Raw genomic sequence first — 25,512 nt, 5'->3', positions numbered from 1 at the left:
TAAGTTCACACAGAAAAATAAGGGGCCAGAATTGTAACTTTTGAGGTACAACAGCTTGTCCCTGGAGCAGTACCCTTAAAAGGACATATTTGTACCTTTTTTACCCCTAATAGGTACATATTAGTACCTTAAGGGTACGTATTACGTATTATAAAGGTACAATTTTAAACCCCTTTTTTTCTGTGTGTTTATACTTTATAGTTTTTTAGCTTCAAAAAGGTTGCAAAAACACCCAAAAAGTGTCCATATGTTTGGAACAGGTGGTTTGGTTGGCATTACCAATGCATCTGTGCATATTTCTCTCCTGATTCAGACCACATTATTTTTTCACTGGAGAAGCAATATTATGGACAGAGGTTTTAATGATGAATTTATTACAAACACACAATTTTTTACTTGGCATTAATTGATCGATTAGAGTCGTGTGGGTTACTTTTGGATTACTGTGATATTTTATCAGCTGTTTAAACACTCATTCTGACGGCACCCATTCACTGCGCAGGATCCATTGGTGAGCAGGTGAAAAAATCTGATCTGTTGAAGAAACATGACTTCATGTCATAAAGACATATGGGCTACTTTTATGATACATTTAGGGTGCTTTTCATTGTAATTGCATAGAAAAGAGGAACTAGCATCTCCAAAATTACTCTTTTTGTGTTCTGCGGGAGAAAGTAAGTGATGCAAGTTTGCAGCGACATGAGTAAATTATGATAGATAGCGTGAACCATTCTTTCACTGACAGTAACCTGCGTCATTTTATCTCATGAATTGTGTGGATCAAGAAGAGATGGCTGAATAAGACACTGATGATGGTTTGTGTTTGAACACGGTATTACTTGCCTCATCACCATTATGGCTTATAGAGGTGGGCACAATTGAAACACAGCTGGAGCACTAGATTTCCCGACTGCTGTCTCAATCAGTGTGGTTATGAAACGCTCCCACCGTGACATAGATCAGTGGACCTGTGTTTCCTCTGCGTCGAAAGCAAAGACTGTCACTGTTACACTGAGTCCTGTCTTTGTGATGATAATTCTCCAGCATCAAGCCGCCTGATTAAAATTGCCTGGAAAACTCTGCAAGAGGCGATTATAATTAGAAGCCCTGTGCATGTTTGCTGGTGGTGGCTGCAGCTTGATAATAACATTGTTCTCAGATGCCTCCCACTGCCTGTGGGGTGTGAATAAAGATTTGCACTTTCAAGTTCACTGGTTGTTGTTGTTGTTGTGCGCTCTCTGAGGTAAACTAGAATTAACTTATTTATACAAGTTCCCCTATAAGCCTGCCATGAAGCCTATCCTCTAGAGATGCCCCCAGGAATCTAAATGTCAAACCCATAAAGGTCAAACCCACAGAGGATTTGATTGACATGTAGTTAGTGATCCGATCTAATAAGGTTTGTGAATAAAGATCTGCGATATGGTGCTTTCTCTTAAGTAAATTCTTCCACATGGGGATATGGGTATTTGGCAATGAAGATTATTGTTGTGTGGCTCTGCATATTGTTCTTTTTTATTACTAAAGGATTTTGCTGTTTGTGCTTACTGCCAGCGTGACTAAATCAACTGAATTTAAGTTACTGCGAACACAGATGTATTTATCTTGATCCGTAATTCAACCAAGCAAGTTGAAAAAGATTATTGCTCACATTGATCACTGCATTGCATAGGCTTAAAAAAGAGACCATGTGTGTCTTGCATTTAAAAGGTGAAATTGATGTTTTTCTCATATGAATACTAGGAAGAACAATCTTGAAATGTACGTTCAACCTTCCAGTCAGATTGTACTGCAGAGGGGTCAAAGAAACATAAAATAGCTGATTGTGTAACTATACGTCTGTTAAAAGGATACATTCTCTGCCTTTCACAGCTGCAGTGTCACACTTTATCTGTTCTTAAAGGATAAAATCCCAACTCTAAGTCTGTCAAAGGACTTTGGGTTAAACTGTTCTCTCTAGGGGAGATGAAAGTGAAAATGCGGTGCGGTGGCTGGAACAGATGGAAGCCTCCCAAAAGGCTTAGGGAAACTGTGATGCCCAAAGTTAGATAAACCTTCAGCATCACACTGAAAGATGCGTGAGACACCTGCAGCGAACAGCAGAAATCAAAGTGTAAGTCTTTATCTTGTAGCATTGAACAACCCATTTCCCACACACTCTCAGACAATAATGGAGGCACAGCTCAATCATCCTTCTTCTACAATAGGAAGTCTGTGTTCTCATCTCTTCATTTTTTACCAGACTGGGATTTAATCCTGGTTTTGTAAAGTCTCAGCAACAGTGATTTTAGGCCTGTGAATGGATGTGTCCCTGGCTGAATAACTGCATTATACCACGACTTCTGTTTTCAGGCTTGGTTGCCTATCCTCTAGAGATGCCCTCAGGAATCTAAATGTCAAACCTATAAAGGTCAAAGCCACAGAGGATTTGATTGACATGTAGTTAGTGATCCGATCTAATAAGGTTTGTGAATAAAGATCTATGATATGGTGTTTTCTCTTAAGTAAATTCTTCCACATGGGGATATGGATATTTGGCAGTGAAGATTATTGTCGTGTGCCTCTACATATTCAGCTTATGCTCTTTTTTTATTACTAAACAATTTTTGCTGTTTGTGCTTTCTGCCAGCGTGACTAAATCTATTGAATTTAAGTCACTAACAGTCACTGCGAACACAGATGTATTAATCTTGATCCGTAATTCAACCATGCAAGTTGAAAATTATTATTCCTCACATTGATCGCCGCTTTGAATAGGCTTAAAAAAGAGACGTTGTGTAACTTGCATTTAAAAGGTGAAATTGATTTGTTTTTCTCATAGGAATATTTTTACTGAATTCTTGGAAGAACAGTCTTGAAAACTATAAATGTACTTCCAACCTTTCTCTGTCAGATTGTACTGCAGAGGGGTCAAAGAAACATAAAATAGCTGATTGTGTAACTATACGTCTGTTAAAAGGATACATTCTCTGCCTTTCACAGCTGCAGTGTCACACTTTATCTGTTCTTAAAGGATAAAATCCCAACTCTAAGTCTGTCAAAGGACTTTGGGTTAAACTGTTCTCTCTAGGGGAGATGAAAGTGAAAATGCGGTGCGGTGGCTGGAACAGATGGAAGCCTCCCAAAAGGCTTAGGGAAACTGTGATGCCCAAAGTTAGATAAACCTTCAGCATCACACTGAAAGATGCGTGAGACACCTGCAGCGAACAGCAGAAATCAAAGTGTAAGTCTTTATCTTGTAGCATTGAACAACCCATTTCCCACACACTCTCAGACAATAATGGAGGCACAGCTCAATCATCCTTCTTCTACAATAGGAAGTCTGTGTTCTCTCTTCATTTTTTACCAGACTGGGATTTAATCCTGGTTTTGTAAAGTCTCAGCAACAGTGATTTTAGGCCTGTGAATGGATGTGTCCCTGGCTGAATAACTGCATTATACCATGACTTCTGTTTTCAGGCTTGGTTAATGCGATTGTGATTGAATCTCTTCTCTCAATTCTCGGAAGCTTTGTCTAACTACGTTGAGCCGCAGGTTTAGACTGTAGGTGGGAGAAAACCTTTGCCTACCTCTGTTGTGCTCTGTAATTTTGGGAGGGTTGTTTACCCTTTCGGCTTATTCTAGAGAACTGTTTAACCCTCCTTCATTTGGCACTTGGAGAACAAGAAGCAGCAGAGACTGTGGATGATGATCTGGATTTTATCTCAAAGTATTTGTGAATTAAATTTAATATATTTCATATAAAATGTATTTTAAATAGTCTATATGGAAGGCATGAAAGGGCAAAATAAATTAACTTGAGTAACTCCCCAGTGTGTCAAATTTAATATTTTATTTATTTAAAAATAACATTCTGTTTAGTTTAGTAGCTATGCAGCACTGGAATATTAAAAATAATATATTTAACACATTTATTAAAATAACTTTTATAATATATCTAAAATATAATTTTACCTAGCATTGAATGGTAAAATCCAGCTTTCAAAAATAAAAAAAAGGATGGTTGTAAAGTTTAAAATTTAGACTGGATCAATAATTACTGTTATGGTAACACTCAAATGAAAAAAAAGTGATAAATAGCTATTTAATATATTGGATAATATAATGGAAATTAACAGATGCTTGTATGTTGTATAATTATCTGGCACAGTATCTGTGTATCTTAATCAGCCAGCCTTGTCAACAAATACAAGGGTGTGACTTTTACTTTTTTTTTGTAAATATGTTAGTATAGCTGTAAGCTTTTATCTATTTTAAGGCAAAAACACACTAGACATTCTCTGTTCAGACATGAGCCAATTAATCGTATCCTAGCAACAGCAGTCAATATGTTTCTTAGCAACAACATTTTGTGATATGCAAAATTGCGTTTAAAGAGGCTGGGACAAATCAGTCAAATTACTTGTCCCACTATAATATGCCATTTTATTCTGGGGTTCCTTTGCCGATGGCTGATTAAAATGACCGGCATTGGTTATTAAGCTTGATATGAGGGTTTCTTTATACCCAGTTTTCCTTTGAACTATGAAATATTGCGTTAATGGCAGTACTATCCATTTGTCTGTATTTGTCACGCTTATTACATTTAATGCCTGCTCCACAAAACACAAAAAATTTTATGTGTCAGCGCTTTCTTTTTTTTTTTTTTTTACCAAAGGTGCCATATATTCTCTGTGGAAAATCTCTAATTATTAGATAATTCCTCACAAACTTCTCCTCAGACCCTGATGGTATTTTCATCTTGTATGTGCCATTGTTTAACTTGTGGAAAACCTGTCTTTGCGCATCACATATAATGCTCTTCTCGACTATTTAGGTCTCGGTTTGAGCGCAGGTGTCTCGGGATGCTTTTGTCCAGTATGTCACTCATTGTTATTCAGTAATTCACCTTATCAGTCACACTTTCAGAAGTGCCTAGAGCATATTTTACAGAAGGGTGACAGACCATTTGTACATTTGTGGTTGGGTATATGTGTCGTTGGAACCATAATAGAGAAGAATGAATATTTCATGACACCGAGGTTTAAACCCCATATCCTTATGCACTCATGCAGTCTGGGCAACAAATCATTAGATTCGCATGGTGTTGTCCTGAAAATTCAAACACATTTATACCTCATTAAAGGCCTGTCACGGTTATATAGTTTGATTTGTATAGATATCTTCAGGATATTTGTTTTTCTGCTTGATTTACTTCTAACGTCATCATTGCTGTTATTTGGATAAAGTATTTTGCAGGATTGAAAAGTTATTTGCTTTGCCAGTTATGTTGAGAAGTTTATTTTGGCATGGACAGTAAGCCCTGCCTCCATGCTTGCTGATGCGTGTTAAGGCCCTCGTTGGCACTAAAACGCAGTGCAGAGCCGCTGACCTGGCATACCGTTAGCATAAATCATTCAGAGTCTTCCCAGCCGCCATCGACACCACCTGGAGTCTCCTTGTTCAGGCAGGTGGGCATGACAAAAAAATTGTTTATTTGTCACCACAGTTTTTATGCAACTTTTTAATGCAATGTCACAAAACAATTTGATTAGGAAACAGGGTTAAAGGGTATCAGGGTTATTAGTTAACTAAAACTAAAACTGAAACTAAAATAAACTATTGAAAAATGTTTGTTAATTGGAAAAAAAGTTTAAAAACATTACTTATTTTAATTTAGTTCAACTTGATGTAAAATGCCTATAACTATATAGATACTATATATACACTATAATTTTTAGTATTAAAAATGACAAAAACACAAAAAAGACTTTAACTAAAACTAAAATTAAAATGGAAAATATAAAATAAAAACTGATTCAAAATATATAAAAAAACTGTAATATTATATAAATGATACTAAATTAATTTAATTATTATTAATTATTATAATTAGACCTATATACATATTGTAATTATATAAATATCATTAATTATTTTCATGTTATTGTTGATGTTATTGTTGATAGGCAATATATTGCTCATATTAAATACTACTTTTTAAAAAATGATAGCACTAAAAATTATTTTAAATGCTACAATTGAATTTAGGCAACACTAAATGGATAGTCATTTAGGGATTTGTGTAAGATTACATTTAACAGTGTTGATATTATTATTATTAGTGATTTTAAATATTAATTTTAAGGGAGTATTAGATGAATAAATATTAAATAATCAGTTATAGAGTTGGTACCGATATATCGTGCATCCCTAACCTGACAATTCTGTCATCATTTACTCGCCCTCATGTCATTCCAAACCTTTATGTTACCAATAAAGATAACATAACATTAACGTAGTTGTTGTTGTTTCTTTCAAGTTGTTGTTTTTACTTAGAAACCAAACAAATGTATAATCATAGTTAAATAACTGCGTCACATTTGGCGTTTACACTATTTGTGACCCTGGACCACAAAACCAGTCATAAGTGTCAATTTTTCAAAATTGAGGATAATACATCACCTGAACGCTGAATAAACAAGCTTTCCATTGATATATGGTTTGTTAGGACAATATTTTGCCGAGATACAACTATTTGAAAATCTGGAATCTGAGGGTGCAAAAAAATCAAAATATTGAGAAAATCGCCTTTAAAATTGTCCAAATGAAGTTCTTAGCAATGCATATTGCTAATCAAAAATTAAGTTTTAATATATTTACAGTAAGAAATTTACAAAATATCTTCATGGAACATGATCTTTACTTAATATCCTAATGATTTTTGGCATAAAAGAAAAATCAATAATTTTGACCCATACAATGTATTTTTGGCTATTGCTACAAATATACCCCAGCGACTTAAGACTGGTTTTGTGCTCCAGGGTCACATTTATCCACAGCGATCTCAATAAACAATTAACATGAACCACAAATGACTCAGAAACAACAATAAAATATGATCACCACACTGGGATCAGGAAAGAATCAACATGTAAAGCCATTTTGATGTTATTAGATCGTTTTAAGTCTTAACAAACTACATGAATCTCGTGCTGTGCATCGTTTCTTTTCTTTTTAATGACTCCAAATCATGTACACTCTTAAGCATCACATTCTTAAAGGGGCAGAACCCAACACTGTATGACTTTCTTTTTTCTGCGGTACACAAAGGGTCAGATTTACTAAACAGGGCAAATTAGCGTTAGAGAGCAATTCCATAAAAGTGCAGATGGCAGGGAAAAATTCTGCGGGTGATTTACTGACAATGCACACCTGAAACCACGCCTTCTTTCTTTGCGTGCACATTTGGGCGGCATTATGCTAATATTTCCACATAGTGAGGTAGATATGTGGGGGCGTGTTAGAACGAGCCGTTTTAGGGGGGCGTGGCAGAGTCTTAACTTTGATAAAGAATATCTCTTTGGTTTTGAGACTTTAGTCTTTGCAACTTCAGGGATCTTATCTATGCACAATCAGCTTGTAACACTCCAAAGAGAAAGGAAAACTTGAAATCGCATCATATGACCCCTTTAAAGAACACAGAGGCAGCCAGATAATTTCCATAATGACCAGCACAATCTACCAAGAACAGCGCAAACGATCACCTGCTTTAAGACATGCTTTTTTTGGGCGTTAAATAATGGCACAAATACCAGTAATTTGCCGAGCGCAAATGTTAATAAATTGCATTGCGTGATTCATTTTAATATTCTCCTCTTATAAATTTTGTGTTTGAAAGGAAAACTCCTACAAATGCATATTCAATAAGGTTAGGCACAAAAATAACTGTGTCCAGGCTTGTTCAGCGCTAATTCTTCACTGCACGTCTTTAGTCAATCCTGATGGTACTATTTTAACACCAAAAGACTGTTTGCACTGGCCCAAAATATGATATTTTAAGAACTCTATTTTTGTTAATTTTATGATAGTCGGTGTGGTCCAAAACATCAAACCTTCCTCTGTGGAATACAAAAGAAGAGAAGTCGTACAGATTTGGAACAACATGAAGTTGAGTAAATTCTAAAATATAATTTCTGGGTTAACTATCCCTTTAAGCCCTATCAAACCTGCAATATTTTCATTTCCAGCCCTTAAATTTAACTACTAGGCTACACAACTCCACACTTCACCCCTTCTCCTTTACTCACTTAATTTGTTTTCTTGGAATGATGGAGCACTACAGACTGTCAGTGCTCCCAGTCTTCTTTATTACTCCTTCTGTTATGGTCTTTTATACACAAGTCATCCTAAGTCTGCATTGGCAATGCGGCATAATTTATGAGATACCTTACAGAGGCCAGGACTGCAGTCCAATTTTACTCCCTTGCCAATGCTGCCTTTCCATTTAGATATTCAATTGCGATCAGTAGTGAAGGCCGGGGTTGGTTAAAACGCTGACCATGACGATCTTTCTGCAAATCAGTGCATAATATCTGTGCCAATGGACAATGACTGAGCAAGCAAAAGACTAGCTGTTTACTCGTTTTTTACAATGCCCAGGATTTGAGTCTTGGCTGCTACACAAGAGAGTTGCTTTATTGTGGGTTTTTGCCATCCTGACAATATCTAGATAGGACAGTGATCAAGAATATAAGAGGAAATCGCAAAAAAAGACATTTGTGGTTGAGAGATTGCAAACCTCTAAACTGAGACTCCACAGTGGCTGCTGGGAGCGTTTGACAGAATCTATGGTTTATATGTACAATAATAATGCTTGAAGTTCAGCACTAAAGTGGATTCAGGGCCATAGTCTTTAACACCTTCACAGTGTATTTCTTTCAATACAACACCCTTGTGTGACATTATGCCTCTACGGTGTAAAACAAACCTTGAGTGTTTGGGGAAGTGGCTAAAATGTCACCAGATCAATGAGTGTTGGCTCCTCTAATGTCCAATACCATTATGAGCTTTCAGAACTTAACTTGCCTTGAGCTTTTGCCTACACGAACTGCATCTTGTTTTTCTTGTTTCTTTGAGCTCATTCCAGACATGTTCATCCCCCGGGTCCCTCAGGAGATTTGCACCTCTGGATGTTGTACTTAAAGCTGGGGCAAAGTTCACTAGAGTTTCTCAAACAGAACTTTGTCAAATATACATGCTTAAGATCCTCAGTAAAGTGCTGATGTGCTCTTATCTGTCTTCTCTCCTTCAATCTCCTCTTCCTCTCTCTTTTTTCTCTCTCGCTCACTGCAGGTATATGAACGTGGAACTAATGTTGAGCAGTTTGTGACCCGCTTCCTGTTGAAGGAATCAGCCAATCAGATCCAGTCTCTGCTGAACTCTGTAGAGAGTGCTGTGGATGCCATTGATGAGCAGCATTCATCAGTGGGGTGAGAAATCGAGCTTGTCCCATTCATCAACATATATGTCCATTAGGACATGAATGTATCCATAAGTTAAGGAGACTTTCAATTTAGCAAATGCTTTATGATTACATTACAGTAATTGCAGGATTCAAATGGCTTGCGGACATTAATAATAAAAGAGCAGATTTGGGATCTCACCCGGGTATGGGATTAAAAATGGATGAAAATTTTGCTGCCATCATACATTTAAAAATGATTTGTTTAAGTTAAATAAAAAAAGACTATTTCTAATTCAATTAAATACTGTTTAGTTGGTTTCAGTTAAACATTTTAATCATCTGTATTCCTTGTCCTTGTTCTCCCTGTTATGACCTAGATCCTACCCCAGTAAGACCAGCCCACGTGTCCCAGATAGGCGCTATGAAACCCCGGTGCCAGATTATCCTCCCAACAACAGAGTCACTTCAAAGGACAGCATGAGGAACATCAACACAGGTGCAGGTGAGGTGATCCCCCTAGTAAAAAAAAACAAAAAAACTATGGCATAATTTATGTAAAATACTAAGTATAATTCTAATCCATTAACATGTTTATTGACACATCACTTAAGACTTGCTGATACAAAATTATAATTCAACTTATTTGGAGTGTTTCTTTATTGAATAACTGTTCCCATTCAGTCAGTCACGTTCAACGTTACGTCAGTGACTGACGAATTGGGATCTCGCCCGAGAGCCCAATCACCTTCGAGTGTTAACTAAACAAGCCAATGACAGTTGACTGAATGGGAACGTCTAGGTTACTTGTGTAACCCTCGTTCCCTGAAGGAGGGAACGGAGACGTTACGTTCCGTTGCCACAGTTGCTGTACCACCGCTGTACGGCCGGGGCACGTAGTCTCGGCTCCTCAGCGAAAAACTGATGTGCGTTTGCACGCGCTCTCCTTTTATACCCGCGCTGCGGGGCGGGGTGCGCGTGGCGAAGCACGCACGCCAACTGTCATTGGCTTGTTTAGTTAACACTCGAAGGTGATTGGGCTCTCGGGCGAGATCCCAATTCGTCAGTCACTGACGTAACGTCTCCGTTCCCTCCTTCAGGGAACGAGGGTTACACAAGTAACCTAGACGTTATTAGCTGTCTTAATCAAATAACTGTTCCTCAAAAGCCTGCTGTATCATATTTGATACTCACATTTTAACATGAATTTTCTAAAAAATTATGTAAGGATAATCAAGTAAATTTAAGTTGCTTCAGTCTAGTAAGTGTTCACCTTGAAATATAACCTTACTATATAACCTTAATATAACAATATAAAGGTTTTTCTTACATTTACTTTAAAAATCCAGGACAGATTTCTTAGCAACAACACATGTGTCCCACAATCAAGTGGACAGTTTTACAATTATAATAAAAGGCTCTAAAGTACTGTGTCAGGCAGATGACAGAAGGCATGTAGAATGTTGTGTTTTTGATCATGTTGATAATTTTGAGGCCTTAAAATGTGTGTATCAAATATGATAGAGTAGACTTTATAGGGTTAAGTATGTACTTATGCAGTAGATGCATTACTAGAATTCAAGTCTGAAGTAATGTAAATCTGGAATTACTCCGGCCACACAAAACTTGCAAAGTGACTTCTACCTACTGAATGTCTCCAAGCATCAGCATAAATGCACCATGCCTCTGTTTATGTAAGCAGAACCAGCTGTGATGAGACTTTTTGAACAAGGTTGTGGTGAAACGGTTGGTTATTACCTCATACGCCTGAGAGTTCTTTTCCAAGAAACCTCTAATTTGTTTTGTCATTTACATTACATTACAAGATCTGTTCCAAACCCTAGTGAACTGTATTGCTGTCTGCTACCTACACAGACAGCTGCCTTCTACAGCAGAATAAATAAAATAAAAAAGTTTAAGAACTTTATTATAAAGTGTAAAAGTTTGTGGTCGATATGTTTTTTAATTGAAGTCTTTCATGGTAAACAAGGCTGCATTTATTTATGCATTAATTATTTTTTAGTGTCACATGATCTTTCAGAAATCATTCTAATATACGGATTTAGTGCTCGACAAACATTTCAATGTTCAATTTTGCAGACTTTAAGTATACCCGTTTTTTGTATTTTTTTATACTTTTTATATTTTGTAATACCAGTAGTATTTTTTACTAGGGTTCATTTTGTACCTCACCTGTGCTACCTTAAAATGCCTAAAAATACTTTACTGCCAGAGTATCAATGAGTGATTCACAAGGGAATGGAGACATAGTGGAAATCTCAGGGAAATCTCCATTGAGACTAGAGAGCTGTTCCTCAGCCAGGGTCTGTGAGAGGAAAAGACTGATTTTAGTAATATTACCTCCATTAGAACAATTGGCACATAGATAAGAGGCGCCACACTTTCAATACTATTTTCCTGCAGTTTTTTTAGGTTTACTTGAGGACTTATTTAATGGTCTATTTGGCGCATTGCTTTATTGCTTCTGTTCATCATGGGGTTTGTTTTTCCAAACATTGCATAAATCTATTTGGTAAGGATCTCTTTTGTGGTGCACACTTGGTGGCCAACTGCATTATCACGCAAAACATCTGCATTTACCATTCTGTGTGCCGTCTAATAGCCAAAGGCAAAGTTAAAGTCTGTCAAAGATGTGGTTTCACAGGCTTTCCCGTGGGCATTCTGTATCAACAAACTCCACATTTCCATTACTGATGAGATTTGGGCCTGAGCTCCAGTGAGTTGGTTATGAAACCGCTCTGAAGAGACACTAAAACAACACAACGCCATTCATGTGCCAAGTCAGCACATACCACACGCTCTCAACAGTCTCGTATGCATGATGCAACTGAAGAAATGTGTGAGTTTTTAATGAGGAGAGGGTGGAAAAAAGGTCTTCCTCAAAGCGTTCCTGAGTTTTAGTTTGAAAAAGGAGTTAGAGTGCGCCTGGAGATACGATAGCAAATTAATTCTAGTGTTTTTCTTTTTTTCTGTATCACAGAGAAAGGCAATATAGGATTATTTTTGAAATGCCCGTCTCACTTTCCTCTCAGTGCTAATAGAATAGTCATGCAGTCAATTTCTCCAAATCAGCCAAGCAATACAGACATTTCTGTTGCTGTGGATTTATCATTCGAACAGATCCAGAGCTTATTTGGAGTCTGATCTTAGTGTGTCTGCATTTCAGTAGGTGTGTTAGATGCCATTTGACATTTCAGGACAAAAAGCTGTAAAGGGAAGCTTATATTGACATGCACACTCCTTATTGACGGTAATTAATATAGATTTCAATTGTCCTCTCACTTACTTTTATTGTAAAGTCGGCCTGTCCAATATGCCGATATTGTTCAAGTAACACCGCAGCGCTGAATCGAAGAGGTGTGTTTTATGGGTGACGTTCAAACACTGGCACTAGTTTTAAATTTCCCCTACACACTGATAAAGCTGACTCGGCTCACAATAAAAGCGCCATTCTAGCTGTCAGCTCCGGCAGGGAGAGGCGTGATTGGAGCGTGCTGTCCAAGCTGTAGTTTATGAGCACCGGGATGAGAATATTGATCAATACTTCTGCGAGACTTGCTTTACACATGGCACTTTTTCTCCCATCAGTCAATCACAGGCTTTTCTCAAATTGCTTTCCTTCTCTCAGTCTGCTCTCCACCTTGTTTCTGCTCATGTTGCACAAACACACACACAGTCTCAGTGCTATAGGTTTGAGTCCTACAATTCAATGATTATATATGGTGATTCTTTCTGATACTAGATTACCAATATTGGATATTTAATTGTGCGTGCACATTTCCCCTAATTTAGATTACATTTGTAATGCTGAATTCACTTGTAGCATTTAAAATGGTTTGCTTTTCTTTTTTATGTATTATTTTTAATTCATTTAGACAAAAAAGTTTAATAACATTTCAATATCTGCCTTTTATTTGTTTGCGGCAATAACATTATCAGTAGATAAAATAATTATTTATAATAAAAAAACTTACCAATAATTATCTCTAAATTGATATCATGTAAGACATGTAATAACATGAAGTTTGTAGGATGAAACAGTAGCACTAATAGAAACAATGTTATTTTGGACAATCTAGGTATATTGTCAATAAGGATAAAAAAAAATTAACTAATAGATATTACCATACTACCCCTGCTGATTGATTACATTAAAGGGGTCATATGACGCGATTTCAAGTTTTCCTTTCTCTTTGGGGTGTTACAAGCTGTTCGTGCATAGATAAGATCCCTAAAGTTGGAAAGACTAAAGTCTCAAACCCAAAGAGATATTCTTTATAAAAGTTAAGACTCGTCCACGCCCTCCTAAAACGCCTCGTTCAAACTCGCTCCCACATGTCTACGTCATGATGTGGGAAGATTTGCATAACGCCGCCCAAATGTTCACCCAAAGAAAGAAGGCGTAACTTTGATTCTCGCTGTAGTATTGTTTCCGCCGCCGCCATGTTGTGAAGATGCATGTCGTTGTGAAAGCGAAATTACTTTGTTTGGTCTTCCAAAAGAGGACACAGCTAGAAATCAGTGGTTAAGTTGTATTTACAACACTGTTCCAGAACAGTTCAAACCAAATATTCAGATGTGTGCAATGCATTTTACAGAGGACAAGGACTGATTCCTGGGAGAGTAGCCTCTCTCACACATGCTTGAGGCATTCGGCCAATCACAACACATTAGATAGCTGGCCAATCAGAGCACACCTCGCTTTTCAGAGCTTTGTAAAAATCGACACGTTTCAGAAAGGCAGGGCATAGAGGAGAAACAATAATGTACAGTATGTGGAAAATAATGTGTTTTTTGAACCTTAAACCGCATAAACACATTTCATTACACCAAATACACAAAATTATGTTTTTTTTAGCAACGTCATATGATAAATATGCAAATGATACATTATCTAATTAAATATGCATTAATTTGCATACATTTTCATAACAGAAATCTGAACACTGGATTTAGCTGGAAAAATAGCCACTGTCAACAGCTACGGGAAAAAAAAAAATTTCCCACAGTTTTTTGGGATAAAATGCTGTATAAAATCAGACAAATTATAAATGAATCCTTCTGTAAAAACCTTTAGAATATGGATAGATATATATAAGTGGAGATTTCTGACTCCTTTAAAGATATTCCTTGTAATTGAAATGGATAAAGTGTGATAAAAACAACACTTAAAAGTGTATTTTGAATATTTTCTTTGCACTAGTTTGAAACAGCACTTTATGAAAAGCCATTGACCAATGAATGAAAAACCCTGTTGTGCCTGTAGTGTCTCACCTTAAGTTTGCCCTTTTTGCTTTGCTTGCTGAGATTTTTCTTCAGAGAGTCTCATAACGTTTAAAACTAAGCAATACTTTTTTCAATTTTACCATAGATACCATATTGGCATGTCATTCATTTGACAGGACTAATTCTGGAAGGAGCAGGTGGTCAGGGAAAGGTTTGGGTTCGGCCCAGCTTGGTCCTGACTGGAGTCTGAACTGATGCTCTTTCCAAGTCAGTATGTCGTGGCTAAAGTGCCCAAGCTAATTAGCATGACAGTCTCATAAGCAGGAAGACCATGTGGTAAGACTCCCAGATTATCTTCATCCATTCCAGAATAATGCATAGATTTCAAAGGTGTTTTGTATTTGTTTCAAATAAAAATTAAATATAACATAAGTAACACAAAAGAGTATATGTTTCAGAGGGTGGCAGGTGTTGGCAGTGAGGGCTGTTATACTGGTCTGTAAATTGGCCTTGCTTGTTACTGCATTGTTGTAGTTTTTTTTTTTATGCATAAACCTGATAAGACTTTGATGCAACTTGATTTGATTAAATAGTATGTCATTATAAACAAATATTATAGTAGTGGATGTTTGATGGCCATAGCAAGAAGTCTAAATCCACAGACCTGTGCAGATGCAATCCAGTGTATGAAGATAGATATATAGAAAGATATAGCTTAGTTTCTGGTTTTATGGCAACTGATAACATAATAATGCATAGATTTCAAAGGTGTTTTGTATTTGTTTCAAATAAAAATTAAATATCACATAAGTAACACAAAAGAGTATATGTTTCAGAGGGTGGCAGGTGTTGGCAGTGAGGGCTGTTATACTGGTCTGTAAATTGGCCTTGCTTGTTACTGCATTGTTGTAGTTATTTTTTTTTAATGCATAAACCTGATAAGACTTTGATGCAACTTGATTTGATTAAATAGTATGTCATTATAAACAAATATTATAGTAGTGGATGTTTGATGGCAGTCTCATGTGTGACCCTGGACAACAAAACCAGTCAGAAGAATCAGAATCAGAATGAGTTTTTATTGCCAGGTATGTTTACACATACGAGGAATTTGTTTTCATGACAGAAGCTCCCTGAAGCGCTTGATCAGCGCCACAGCTCCCCCGACAACAATGTCCAGCAAAACATCCGAATAGTCGAAAACCGGTGAAATATCGGGTGGTGTGTACTTCCGAATGTCCAGCAATTCGTCTCTGGTGAAACTGATTGCAGGGATATAACTAAAGACAGGACAAACTAACAAAAACATAAAAACAACTGCAGAGCACGCCACGGAGGCAGCCATCAGCGTCGGCGCCATTTAAGATAAGGGTAAATGTGAAAAAAAGCTGAATAAATAAGCTTTCCAATAATGTATAGTTTGTTAGGATAGGACAATATTTGACCAAGATAAAACTATTTGAAAATCTGGAATCTGAGGGTGCAAAAAAAAAAAAATCTAAATATTGAGAAAATTGCTTTTAAAGTTGTCCAAATGAAGTTCTTAGCTATGCATATTACTAATCAAAAGTTAAGTTTTAATATATTTACGTTAAGCAGTTTACAAAATATCTTCATGGAAAACAATCTTTACTTGATATGCTAATGATTTTTGGCATAAAAGAAAAATCTATAATTTTAACCCATTGGTGGCTATTGCTACAAATATACCCGTGCTACTTATGACTGATGTCACATATACTACCATTCAAAATTTTAAGGTACGTTTTTTTTTAACGCCGCCCAAATGTTCACGCAAAGAAAGAAGGCGTAACTTTGATTCTCGCTGTAGTATTGTTTCCGCCGCCACCATGTCATGAAGGCGCTGTGTGTTTCGTTATGAAAGCAAAACTACTTTGTTTGGTCTTCCAAAAGAGGACACGACTAGAAATCAGTGGTTAAGTTGTATTTACAACACTGTTCAAGAACAGTTCAACCCAAATATTCAGATGTGTCCAGCGCATTTTATGGAGGACTGCTTCCTGATCCTGGTAGAGTAGACTACAATGCCGGCTGTTCTGACTCACAGACTGTAAGTACGTTTTTTATATTTAAAGAATTTGCCACTGACGATTCAAACGCGAGTTTTGAGCAGTGTAGAGTAGCACTTGTTGTTTGTCATTTCTCCAGACATGGTTTTATGTTTACGCAGCGCGATACGCAACGCAACACGTAAAAAGACAGTATAAGTCATTATAATCAGTAATTATGTCCCCACTGGATGCAACAAATGCCTCGTTTGTAATGTGTTTTATTGTTCTTGTCTTGTCGCGCCGGGACACAGGGGCATCACAGTATGGTAAGGGGCGTAACATTTCTGCCATTTACAAATAACAGCATATCTAAAAGTATGAGACAACAACAAACAAAAAACATAGGCCTACCATTAAAAGCCGTGCTTGCACAGGTTCTGCATGATCCTCTTCAATAATATCCTCTGCTTCTCAATCGGCTCAAACTGATAAGCGATATTAACGACACCGTTGTTTACAATACAACCGGAGCACATGCTGCTGAGGTGAGGGGCGGGACGTTAAGACTCACACTAGAGGCGGTTTAGCCAATCACAACACTGGGCTAGCTAACCAATCAGAGTCCATCGCCTATTTCTGAGGGCGGGGCTTCATAAAAGCAGGAAATGATCAGCGCGTTTCTCAGAGAAGGGACAAAGCGGTGTGGAATAAAGGTAAATTATGTGAAAAATAATGTGTTTTTTTTTTTTAAACGAAGCATTAACACGTTAAACGGCACCCCATAAACACAATCAACCCTAGAAAAAAAACACTGAACCACCCCTGTAAAATATATTAAAATAGAAAACAATTATATTAAATTGAAATAATGTTTCACCATATTACTATTTTTACTGTATTTTTATCAAATAAATGCAGCCTTGGTGAGTATAAGAGACTTCTTTTAGAAACATTAAAAAAACCAACCCCAAACTTTTGAATGGCAGTGTAAGGGTAACCTGTAAATATCAAATGGGACTTGAATATGGAAAGATGGGACGTGGATTTTCGTTGGTCTAAAAACACAAACCCAGAGATTAAACTTTGATTCCTCGTTTTTATAAGTCCAATGGATGATTAGCAAGTAAAGGCTGTGACACACCAAAACGACAACAAAGAACTTGCACTGACAAAAGCTGACTGTGATGTCGCCTCACGCTGTGTGCGTCTGGGCTAAAGTTCCACTTGAACACACCATGACGAACATAGACACCTATGTTTTGTGGCTGCGTGAGAGGAAATGACTGTCAGCAAATGGCAATAGTCTATGGTCATCATTTATAAAGAGAAATGGAAACTAGCACTGTAGATATATATGCCATGTCGTTAATGAAAATCGGTGTGCATTGGAATAGCTCAACAATTGCCCGATGTTCGCTGACTGTCAGCTTTGTGTGTCATGGCCTTAAGACTTTGTTGTGCAGCATTTCTGTACCTCCTGTACCTAAAATACAGCTCTGTAATTTCTGTTACTGCTGCACTTACAGTACATCCACTTATGCACACACATGCACACTCTGATAATTACACACATTCATATGTAAAGCCCTGAGAGGAGATTCAGATTGCATTTAGCAAAGCCCGTAATCTTTTCCTCCTATAGTTATTTCTTTCATTGCTCAGGAGAGCAGTGAAGAAGGGCAGGAATGATATGGTGAAACAAAGAAAGCAATAAACAGACCTGTCAACCACAGTACTGCTCTAGTAGATGACTGTTTTTACCATTATATTCTTTTCACTCAACATCCATGTAACTTTTCTTTTTTGGTTAACCATTATTTCACCATCTCTCTCTACTTCGCTCAGTCATTTTATTATGTGTGTCTGATAGACATTGAGCACAGTGGACTAATAGAGTCCACAGTTAATACTGGAGTTTTTGGCAGGCAGGTTCTTATTGCTGGAACTAAGAATAGCCAAACCAACCCGACTGGTTTATTCCTCTCTCAGTGAAAGGGAGGTTCTGAGTCTGACACATCCTGGTGAGACGGGATGAATTGGAGGATATCTGGGGTTTGGCAGTGGAAACTCCTCTGGTACTGTATGATGTTTTGGTTTTGGTCCAGACAGATTAACAAGGATACAAGCATATACAATCAATTAAAAAAATATATATATATATATATAATAATATAAATATATGGTAAATAAATAAATCTATGGTGAAACAACGCAATATTTTGAAATGTTATTTTTTTTCTAACCACCCCTCCAAGCCATGCAACCTTTTGCAATTGCAATCGTCATAGTTTGGCTTGCCTTCAAAGTTCCCAAATCAGTGACAGTTTTTTCCAGTTGTCTTGTCGAACTCTAAGTTCTTCTGCACAGTCCACTGTGAGATCTGCCATTGTTGATCAGTACAACCAGACCTGCAGCACAGCTGTGTCTGTGCAGGATTTAACACATGCTCCTCTAAACATCCATCCTCAGAGCATTCAGTTTAACTGAAATGTCAAACAAAGCACTGTGCGTCTGTCCTGTCCTGTTCCCCATTCTCACTGTCGCTTTAGCAGACAGGGCAGCCTGACTTTGGTGACTCGTTTTGGCTCACAGCTGGATCATCAGAATGCTCTTGTTGTCTGCATAATGCACCCCCACAGTTTAGAAAACGCATCATTTCCTTTTCTATCCAGTTGTGGAACCCTGATAGCCTCCAATCACTGTGGAGAGTAACGCTCAAGCCGTTCCTGCAGTATTCATACTCAACAGTGCAGCTGCAGTCATTCTTGCTATTATTTTTGATGGATAACCCGCCATCACTTTTCTCAGTGAGAGAGACAGCTGCACGAATTTGTGGCATCATTACCGGCCATTATGTACTCTGTCATTCCGTGATGGGAAAGAATATTCCACACTATCCCTGTTCACTTATGGATGGACTGACAGGAGATACCAGCGCCTCTCTTTTTATGAAGCACATAATGATTCATACGTTTCGATGGTGTTAACTTTTGGAGTCATGGCTGCTGTAAATTCCTCATGAATTCATAAAGTCCCTATTTTTGGAATATAGTGAGAATATTTTAAATATATACGGTTCTTGTTCTCAGCATTTTTTATTATCTGCATACATCATTACATCCGAGTGACAGTGCTTCTAGCCTATACATGGAGGAAGGGAAATAATACTTGCAGGCTTTCTTTCACTGCTCAGATTCTTCATACTAGAAAACATGCCTGCAAAGAGCAACATTTCTAGTTTGAAATGAATCAAAGTCAAGAATAAACTAGTATGTCCTTAAAGGAGTAGTTCACCTAAAAATTTACCCTCATGTTGTTCCAAGCCTGTGAGACCTTCGTTCATCTTTGGAACACAAATTAAGATATTGTTTGATGAAATCCGAGAGCTTTCTGACCCTCCATAGACAGCAACGTAACTACAACGTCCTTACTACCTTTCTGGACCTTGAATGTCTATGGAGGGTCAGAAAGCTCTCGGATTTCATCAAAAATATCTTCATTTGTGTTCCAAAGATGAAGATGGTCTTATGGGTTTGGAACGACACGACGGTAATTAATAAATAACAGAATTTTCATGTGAAATTCTCTATAATTAATAAAAATCATGACATTTTTATCACTTTCTACATGTAAAACCACCTGCCCCAGAGTCAGTATTTCTTCAAAATAGAAAATGCATATGTATTTTCAAAGAAAACTGGAGGACTGAAGAAAGAGGTTAATATAAAGTTTCACATCTGTGTTGTTACTTTTTGTCAGATATTTATGAAAACAGTTGAAAAATCAGGCAAAATCAACATCAGTTGCCATCCTGAAGGTTTCCATATTTTATCTTCTATGAGTTCCACATCACACAGGCCCTGATGAGTTCTGTATATACTTGTTTTTATGTGATACGTCAACTCAGTCACACACAAATTGGGAAGAAATTTGAGATTTTATGTCCTATTAGTAGCTAGTAACACCTGAAAAACTAAATGGCTACTGTATTTATTATTAGTTACCGGTATGTGAAATGCAAGACAAATTGGGAAGAAATTTGAGATTTTATGTCCTATTAGTAGCTAGCAACACCTGAAAAACTAAATGGCTACTGTATTTATTATTAGTTACCGGTATGTGAAATGCAAGATTTACTCTTTACTCTTTCATTATTGACCCACCTTGGGTGATTACACACATTTATGAGAACATGATGAGCTCACCTGTTTGAGTTTTCGCGAACAGACAGCAGCAGTGAAGGGCAGCTGAGGGGGACAGTGAATTCACTAGTGGCTTTTCTGTTCTGGTTTTTGTTGCAGACAGTTTGGTTTGACCTACATCAGCGACTAACAGACACTGATGGCACGTCTAGCGCAGTAAGTACTAAAGCACGTCTTATATACCAAAGAGCATGATGAAAAATGCATACAATCCTCAATTTCACCTTTTCCCTCCATGTTAAAACACAAAAGCAGCGTTATTGCTAAAAAGCAGTGAATAAACCCCTGTCAAATCAAGCTTGACTCCTTGTGGGTCTCTCCAGAGCTCCTCATGCTGTTCCACACACCTGCAGCAGATCTGCCACCTGTTCCTCAGGATTTAACCACATTTCTTTCTCAATATGAAAGCACCAGCTCTGTGTTTAATACCAACATGCTCCGGGAGTCATTTGTGCCTCGAAAAGATAAGAGGCAGTATCACACTACTCCTCACCTGGCCACAAATCAGTCCCACTCTGTGGACCAGCGATATGATGGGAATGCACAGAAATATCATACTGTTTTGTTCAGTTAAAGCGTGGGAGTGCTGGGATTTAATCTCTTGTAGAACTTTGTGATTTAAAAGTTTTAGATCTAATAAAGAAAAGATTGCTGTGTTTAAAAATAGAAAAAGTGCAACTGACTTCAGTGTGTAACAGAGATCTTAGCTCAAATTGACTCCCATCTTATTGACATTGGAGGGATCAGGGGTAATTGAATCATTCCTTTTTATCCATTAATCCTTGTCAATTTCAGGACAAAATGGAGGTTGAGCAGGTTCCACCTGACAGCTTCAGCGTGTGCCTCTGTGTTTGTTGGTTAACACTAGCTTTATTTTGGGACCCGTAAGATATTTCTGGAATTAATTCATCACACCTACAATAATGTCAGGCTTTCCTGCAGTGTTATCTGCCGTGAATATTACACAGAGCAGAAAAGAGCCATTTTAAAACAATGACTGTGCCATTTCCGAGCTATTTCTTTGTTTACAAGTGATCATTGCTCCATTTGCATGTAGTAAATTGCATGCATTTTGACATTTAGATGACAAGAGAACATTTTAAAGAAATGAACCTAATTTGCATAACAAGAAACATTTTGGTTTGAGTATTTAAAAGAAAAGGGAGCAGGTACAGGTAGCATTGTAGATCTTTATTACAGCAATAGTGTATTTCTTCACACCTTCATATATTTGAATATGTATGAATGCATATATTAGCATATGATTATCGCTACTTAGGTTTTTGGTTTTCCTCCTGTAAATATTTAATAATAATGATATTCACACAGGTTGTACATTTCACTCATACATAAACGAAAGGTTCAGGCATCACATCTGCAATGTGTTGCCACCGCCAAATATATGGAAACAATGGCTTTTTGAAGTCTATAACAGAGTGGAGATGCTGCAAGGAGGGAGAGGTTTTATCTTCTTTTATCTTCTTATTGTTATAGAGAGTGGACTAATGACTGATCAGTCCAACAGCTCAATGCATCTGTTAGCTCAGCAGTTTATACTTTACAGGCTGTGTTCACTGACTCTTACACCACCTGCAGTGCTTGTCTTGATTGGCCAGGAGGAATATAAATCAGCTGTCTGCTGATAAAACCACTGAATACAGACATAAAGAGAAAGGGAGAGCTATCTGAAGGAGTTATACAACTACATATCTGAAAGCCATCTTTGCTCATTTAGAGGGAATTATCATGGGATGGATGCAGAGGGGGAGAGTGAGCGGCTCCAGCTTTATACCTCTCAGACTTTAACAAAGCAGCTCATTTTCAGAGATGCTAAAGTTCAAAAGGGGAAAAATTAAAACACAATTTAGTGAGTGTTACCAGTGAAAGGGAAAATGGGGGTAGAAAGATGCCAATCAAAAAGAAATTGGATGGTATTCCCCAGTTTCCACGGTAACTGTGAAATTTCTCAAACTCTCTGAGGTTTCTACCATTTTTTATGGACTCGTATTGTACCTGAGACATTCTCCTCACTTACATGGTAGGAAATTGTGCACATAAAATACTCTCTCCTCTCTTAGTGTGTGTGTGTGTGTGTGTGTGTGTTTCACAGTCTGATGCATAATGCAGAAGTGGAGCAGTTCAACTCCACATGGGGGTCTTTAGGGTTCATTAGTTTAGGTTCCCTTCTGAGAAAAGAGATACACACACACACACACACACACACACACGTACATACACATCATACACAAAGCACATTCACCACATCAGGGATGGCTAATTCCACATAAGCCCAAATGAGAGACATTGCAGTACACCCAAGAAATATTGCTATAGGAAATTATAACAGGCTCCAATCAGAGTGAGAGATTTAAGGATTCTAATAATACAATATCCCACTGAGCCCAAAGCCTCTTAACAGTTACACTATGGGTCACATTTGCTTCATCTACAGAGCTTAGTTTTATCACTTTATTCCACAGCACTGAGTCTGAATGAAGCACCCTTGCAGTTCAAACAAACACTGAAGACTAATGAAAGACATTAGTGCAATCGGTCGCATTGCAGATCGCATTCGGATCAGCCACATGTCGAAATTCAAAGAAAATTGGATTCCGAATCCTCGTGCATTCCTCTATTTTTTCGTACATACCCATCAGATCAGGCCTCCAGTGGAGGAGAATGGGCAAACACAATGATACTTATTGAGTTTTGTGTAGGTTGGGTAATGTAGTGTTTCTGATTGCATTCTGGCTAGTGTTGGGTGGCATAGTGCTCTTGATTAAGTTCAGGGATAATTACCAGGCTTCTGCTCTTTTATTGCCCTCGCCTTCGGGGAACGGGACGGCTGTCAAATCAAAGGGCCTAATGGTTTTCGCTTGGTTTTTATCTTTCCCACCTGCTGGGGAACAGCACATGCTCTATTAAAGATGTGACACCTTAGTTATAGCATACACTACATTACAAATACACCCTAGTTTCTACAAAAACTTACCCTTTCTTCACTATTTAATGGCTGTAAAGTTATGATTTGTGTTGCGGTGAGGTTGTTTGGTTGTAATATGTCATATGTGAAAAAAACAGTAATATTGTGAAATACTGTATTATTACAATTTAAAATAACTATTGTTTTACTATTTTAAAATATAATTTATTCCTGTGATGGCAAAGCTGAATTTTCAGCAGTAATCACTCTAGTCTTCAGTGTCACATGATCCTTCAGATATCATTACAATATGCTGATTTGGTGCTCAAAAACTTTTCTTATTATTATCAATGTTTATGCATCAGAAGTTCTGCTTATTTTTGCGTAAACCATGATACTTTTTCAGGATTCTTTGATGAATATAAAGTTTAAAAGAACAAGATTTATTTTAAATTGAATAATAATAAACACTTATAAACACTTCAGAGGATATTACTTTAGGTTGAAATGACTTGTGTATAGGCATCTTACACTTTTATGATTTTCATTTCAGCATATAAATCCAGATGTTAATCAGTGCGTCAGGCTCCTCAGGGTGGAAATAGTCTGCCAAGCAATTATTCCATTTAAACCTATCATTTCTTAGTCTATTGCAGTTATCAGTTATTTAATCAAATCTCTCAGACTTAAAAAAATTGAACCAATTTAGAAAGAAGTGGGAGGCCTGAGTGACATGTTACACGAGAGGTGCAATTATATGAAATAGACAAGTCATAAGCGGTTCATTTTCATTTCCGTTAAGTTCTAGATCCTTCTGGAAATGTTATGAGGTTTTCTTTCTCTTCTCTGTTTGTTGCAAAGGCCAGTTTTAAAGCCAGTACTGTACTTTATTTGGTAGCCAACCACACTCCCACAATTCTACATCTTTTAGATTACACTGGGAATTAATTAGTTACTTAGGCGACAATCCAAAAGAGTAGCTGTATTGATTTTACAGTCTAGTATATATCATATTTATTTCTCATTCTCCTAAAGAAATAAACATATGTAGATCTTGCATAACCCTTCAGCTGCAATATAGACCATGACTCTTATTAAATGAGGGTCAAAGCTTTTAAGGCAGTTTTTCCTTGCTTTTGTTAAACAGGGTTAGACTTAAGTGTTCATAACTTATGATTTCTTGAACCCTTGCACTGTGATTCGAGTCTCTAAATATGTCTGGTTTTTTATTTAACCTAACGTGAATACTAACATCAAGACAAATGTTAATAATATTCAAAGTGTCCATAAAATTTGCATGCATTTTAATCACAAGATATTGCTGTTATCCCCACAGACTCACGGTTTTCATTATGTATCGAGACTATTGGAAACTAATCTGCCCCTTTGTCTCTGTCTCTATCACTCTCTTTCCCTTTCTTCAGTCTCTCTATCTGATCCGCCAGGAGATGAAAGTTTCCCAGAAGCAGCTGGGGGACTTCTGCGAGGCCCTGAAACAATACCTGAAGAATGTGTCTGCTCAGAGAGACTGTTTCCAGTAAGTTGAGTTCATGTGTTTGTCTTAAGCTTGTATTCTAGTGAGTATTTTTTAAAATTCCCTCCTTATGTCTCAATGGATCATATTAAATTCAACCATGCAAGTCAGTATGATGGTACAAAAGTATTCTGTGCTTTTTTGGGATGTCAGACTGAAGTGTTTTCAGTTTTCAGTTTTCATTCTGCTGAGGAAATGGTATATGTATGTTCTACTGTATATAAGGCAAGGCTAATTTTATTTACAGAGCACAAGTTTAACACAACCGTAGTCGATCCAAAGTGCTTTACAATAAAAATAAATCAGAATTCAAAAGAGAGAAAAAATATTTCATATATGTCAAAATGTCTGTTGCAGGGTAGCAAAAACTA

General features: G+C 37.2%; 1 protein-coding gene across 1 annotated transcript in view; it reads left to right on the top strand.

The window, feature by feature from the left end:
* necab2 (N-terminal EF-hand calcium binding protein 2) overlaps positions 1-25,512 on the top strand; it is a 143,059-nt gene that overhangs the window by 111,501 nt on the left and 6,046 nt on the right. Inside the window, exons 6-10 of the mRNA XM_016287795.1 lie at positions 9,115-9,251; positions 9,604-9,745; positions 13,638-13,646; positions 20,730-20,840; positions 25,032-25,144. Coding sequence (XP_016143281.1) covers positions 9,115-9,251; positions 9,604-9,745; positions 13,638-13,646; positions 20,730-20,840; positions 25,032-25,144 — 512 coding nt within the window. The remainder of the gene's footprint in view (positions 1-9,114; positions 9,252-9,603; positions 9,746-13,637; positions 13,647-20,729; positions 20,841-25,031; positions 25,145-25,512) is intronic.

The sequence above is a fragment of the Sinocyclocheilus grahami genome, unplaced genomic scaffold (assembly GCF_001515645.1).
Source record: "Sinocyclocheilus grahami isolate Dianchi unplaced genomic scaffold, SAMN03320097.WGS_v1.1 scaffold225.1, whole genome shotgun sequence".
Classification (NCBI taxonomy): domain Eukaryota; kingdom Metazoa; phylum Chordata; class Actinopteri; order Cypriniformes; family Cyprinidae; genus Sinocyclocheilus; species Sinocyclocheilus grahami.
This window is presented reverse-complemented; position numbering and strand designations above follow the sequence as displayed.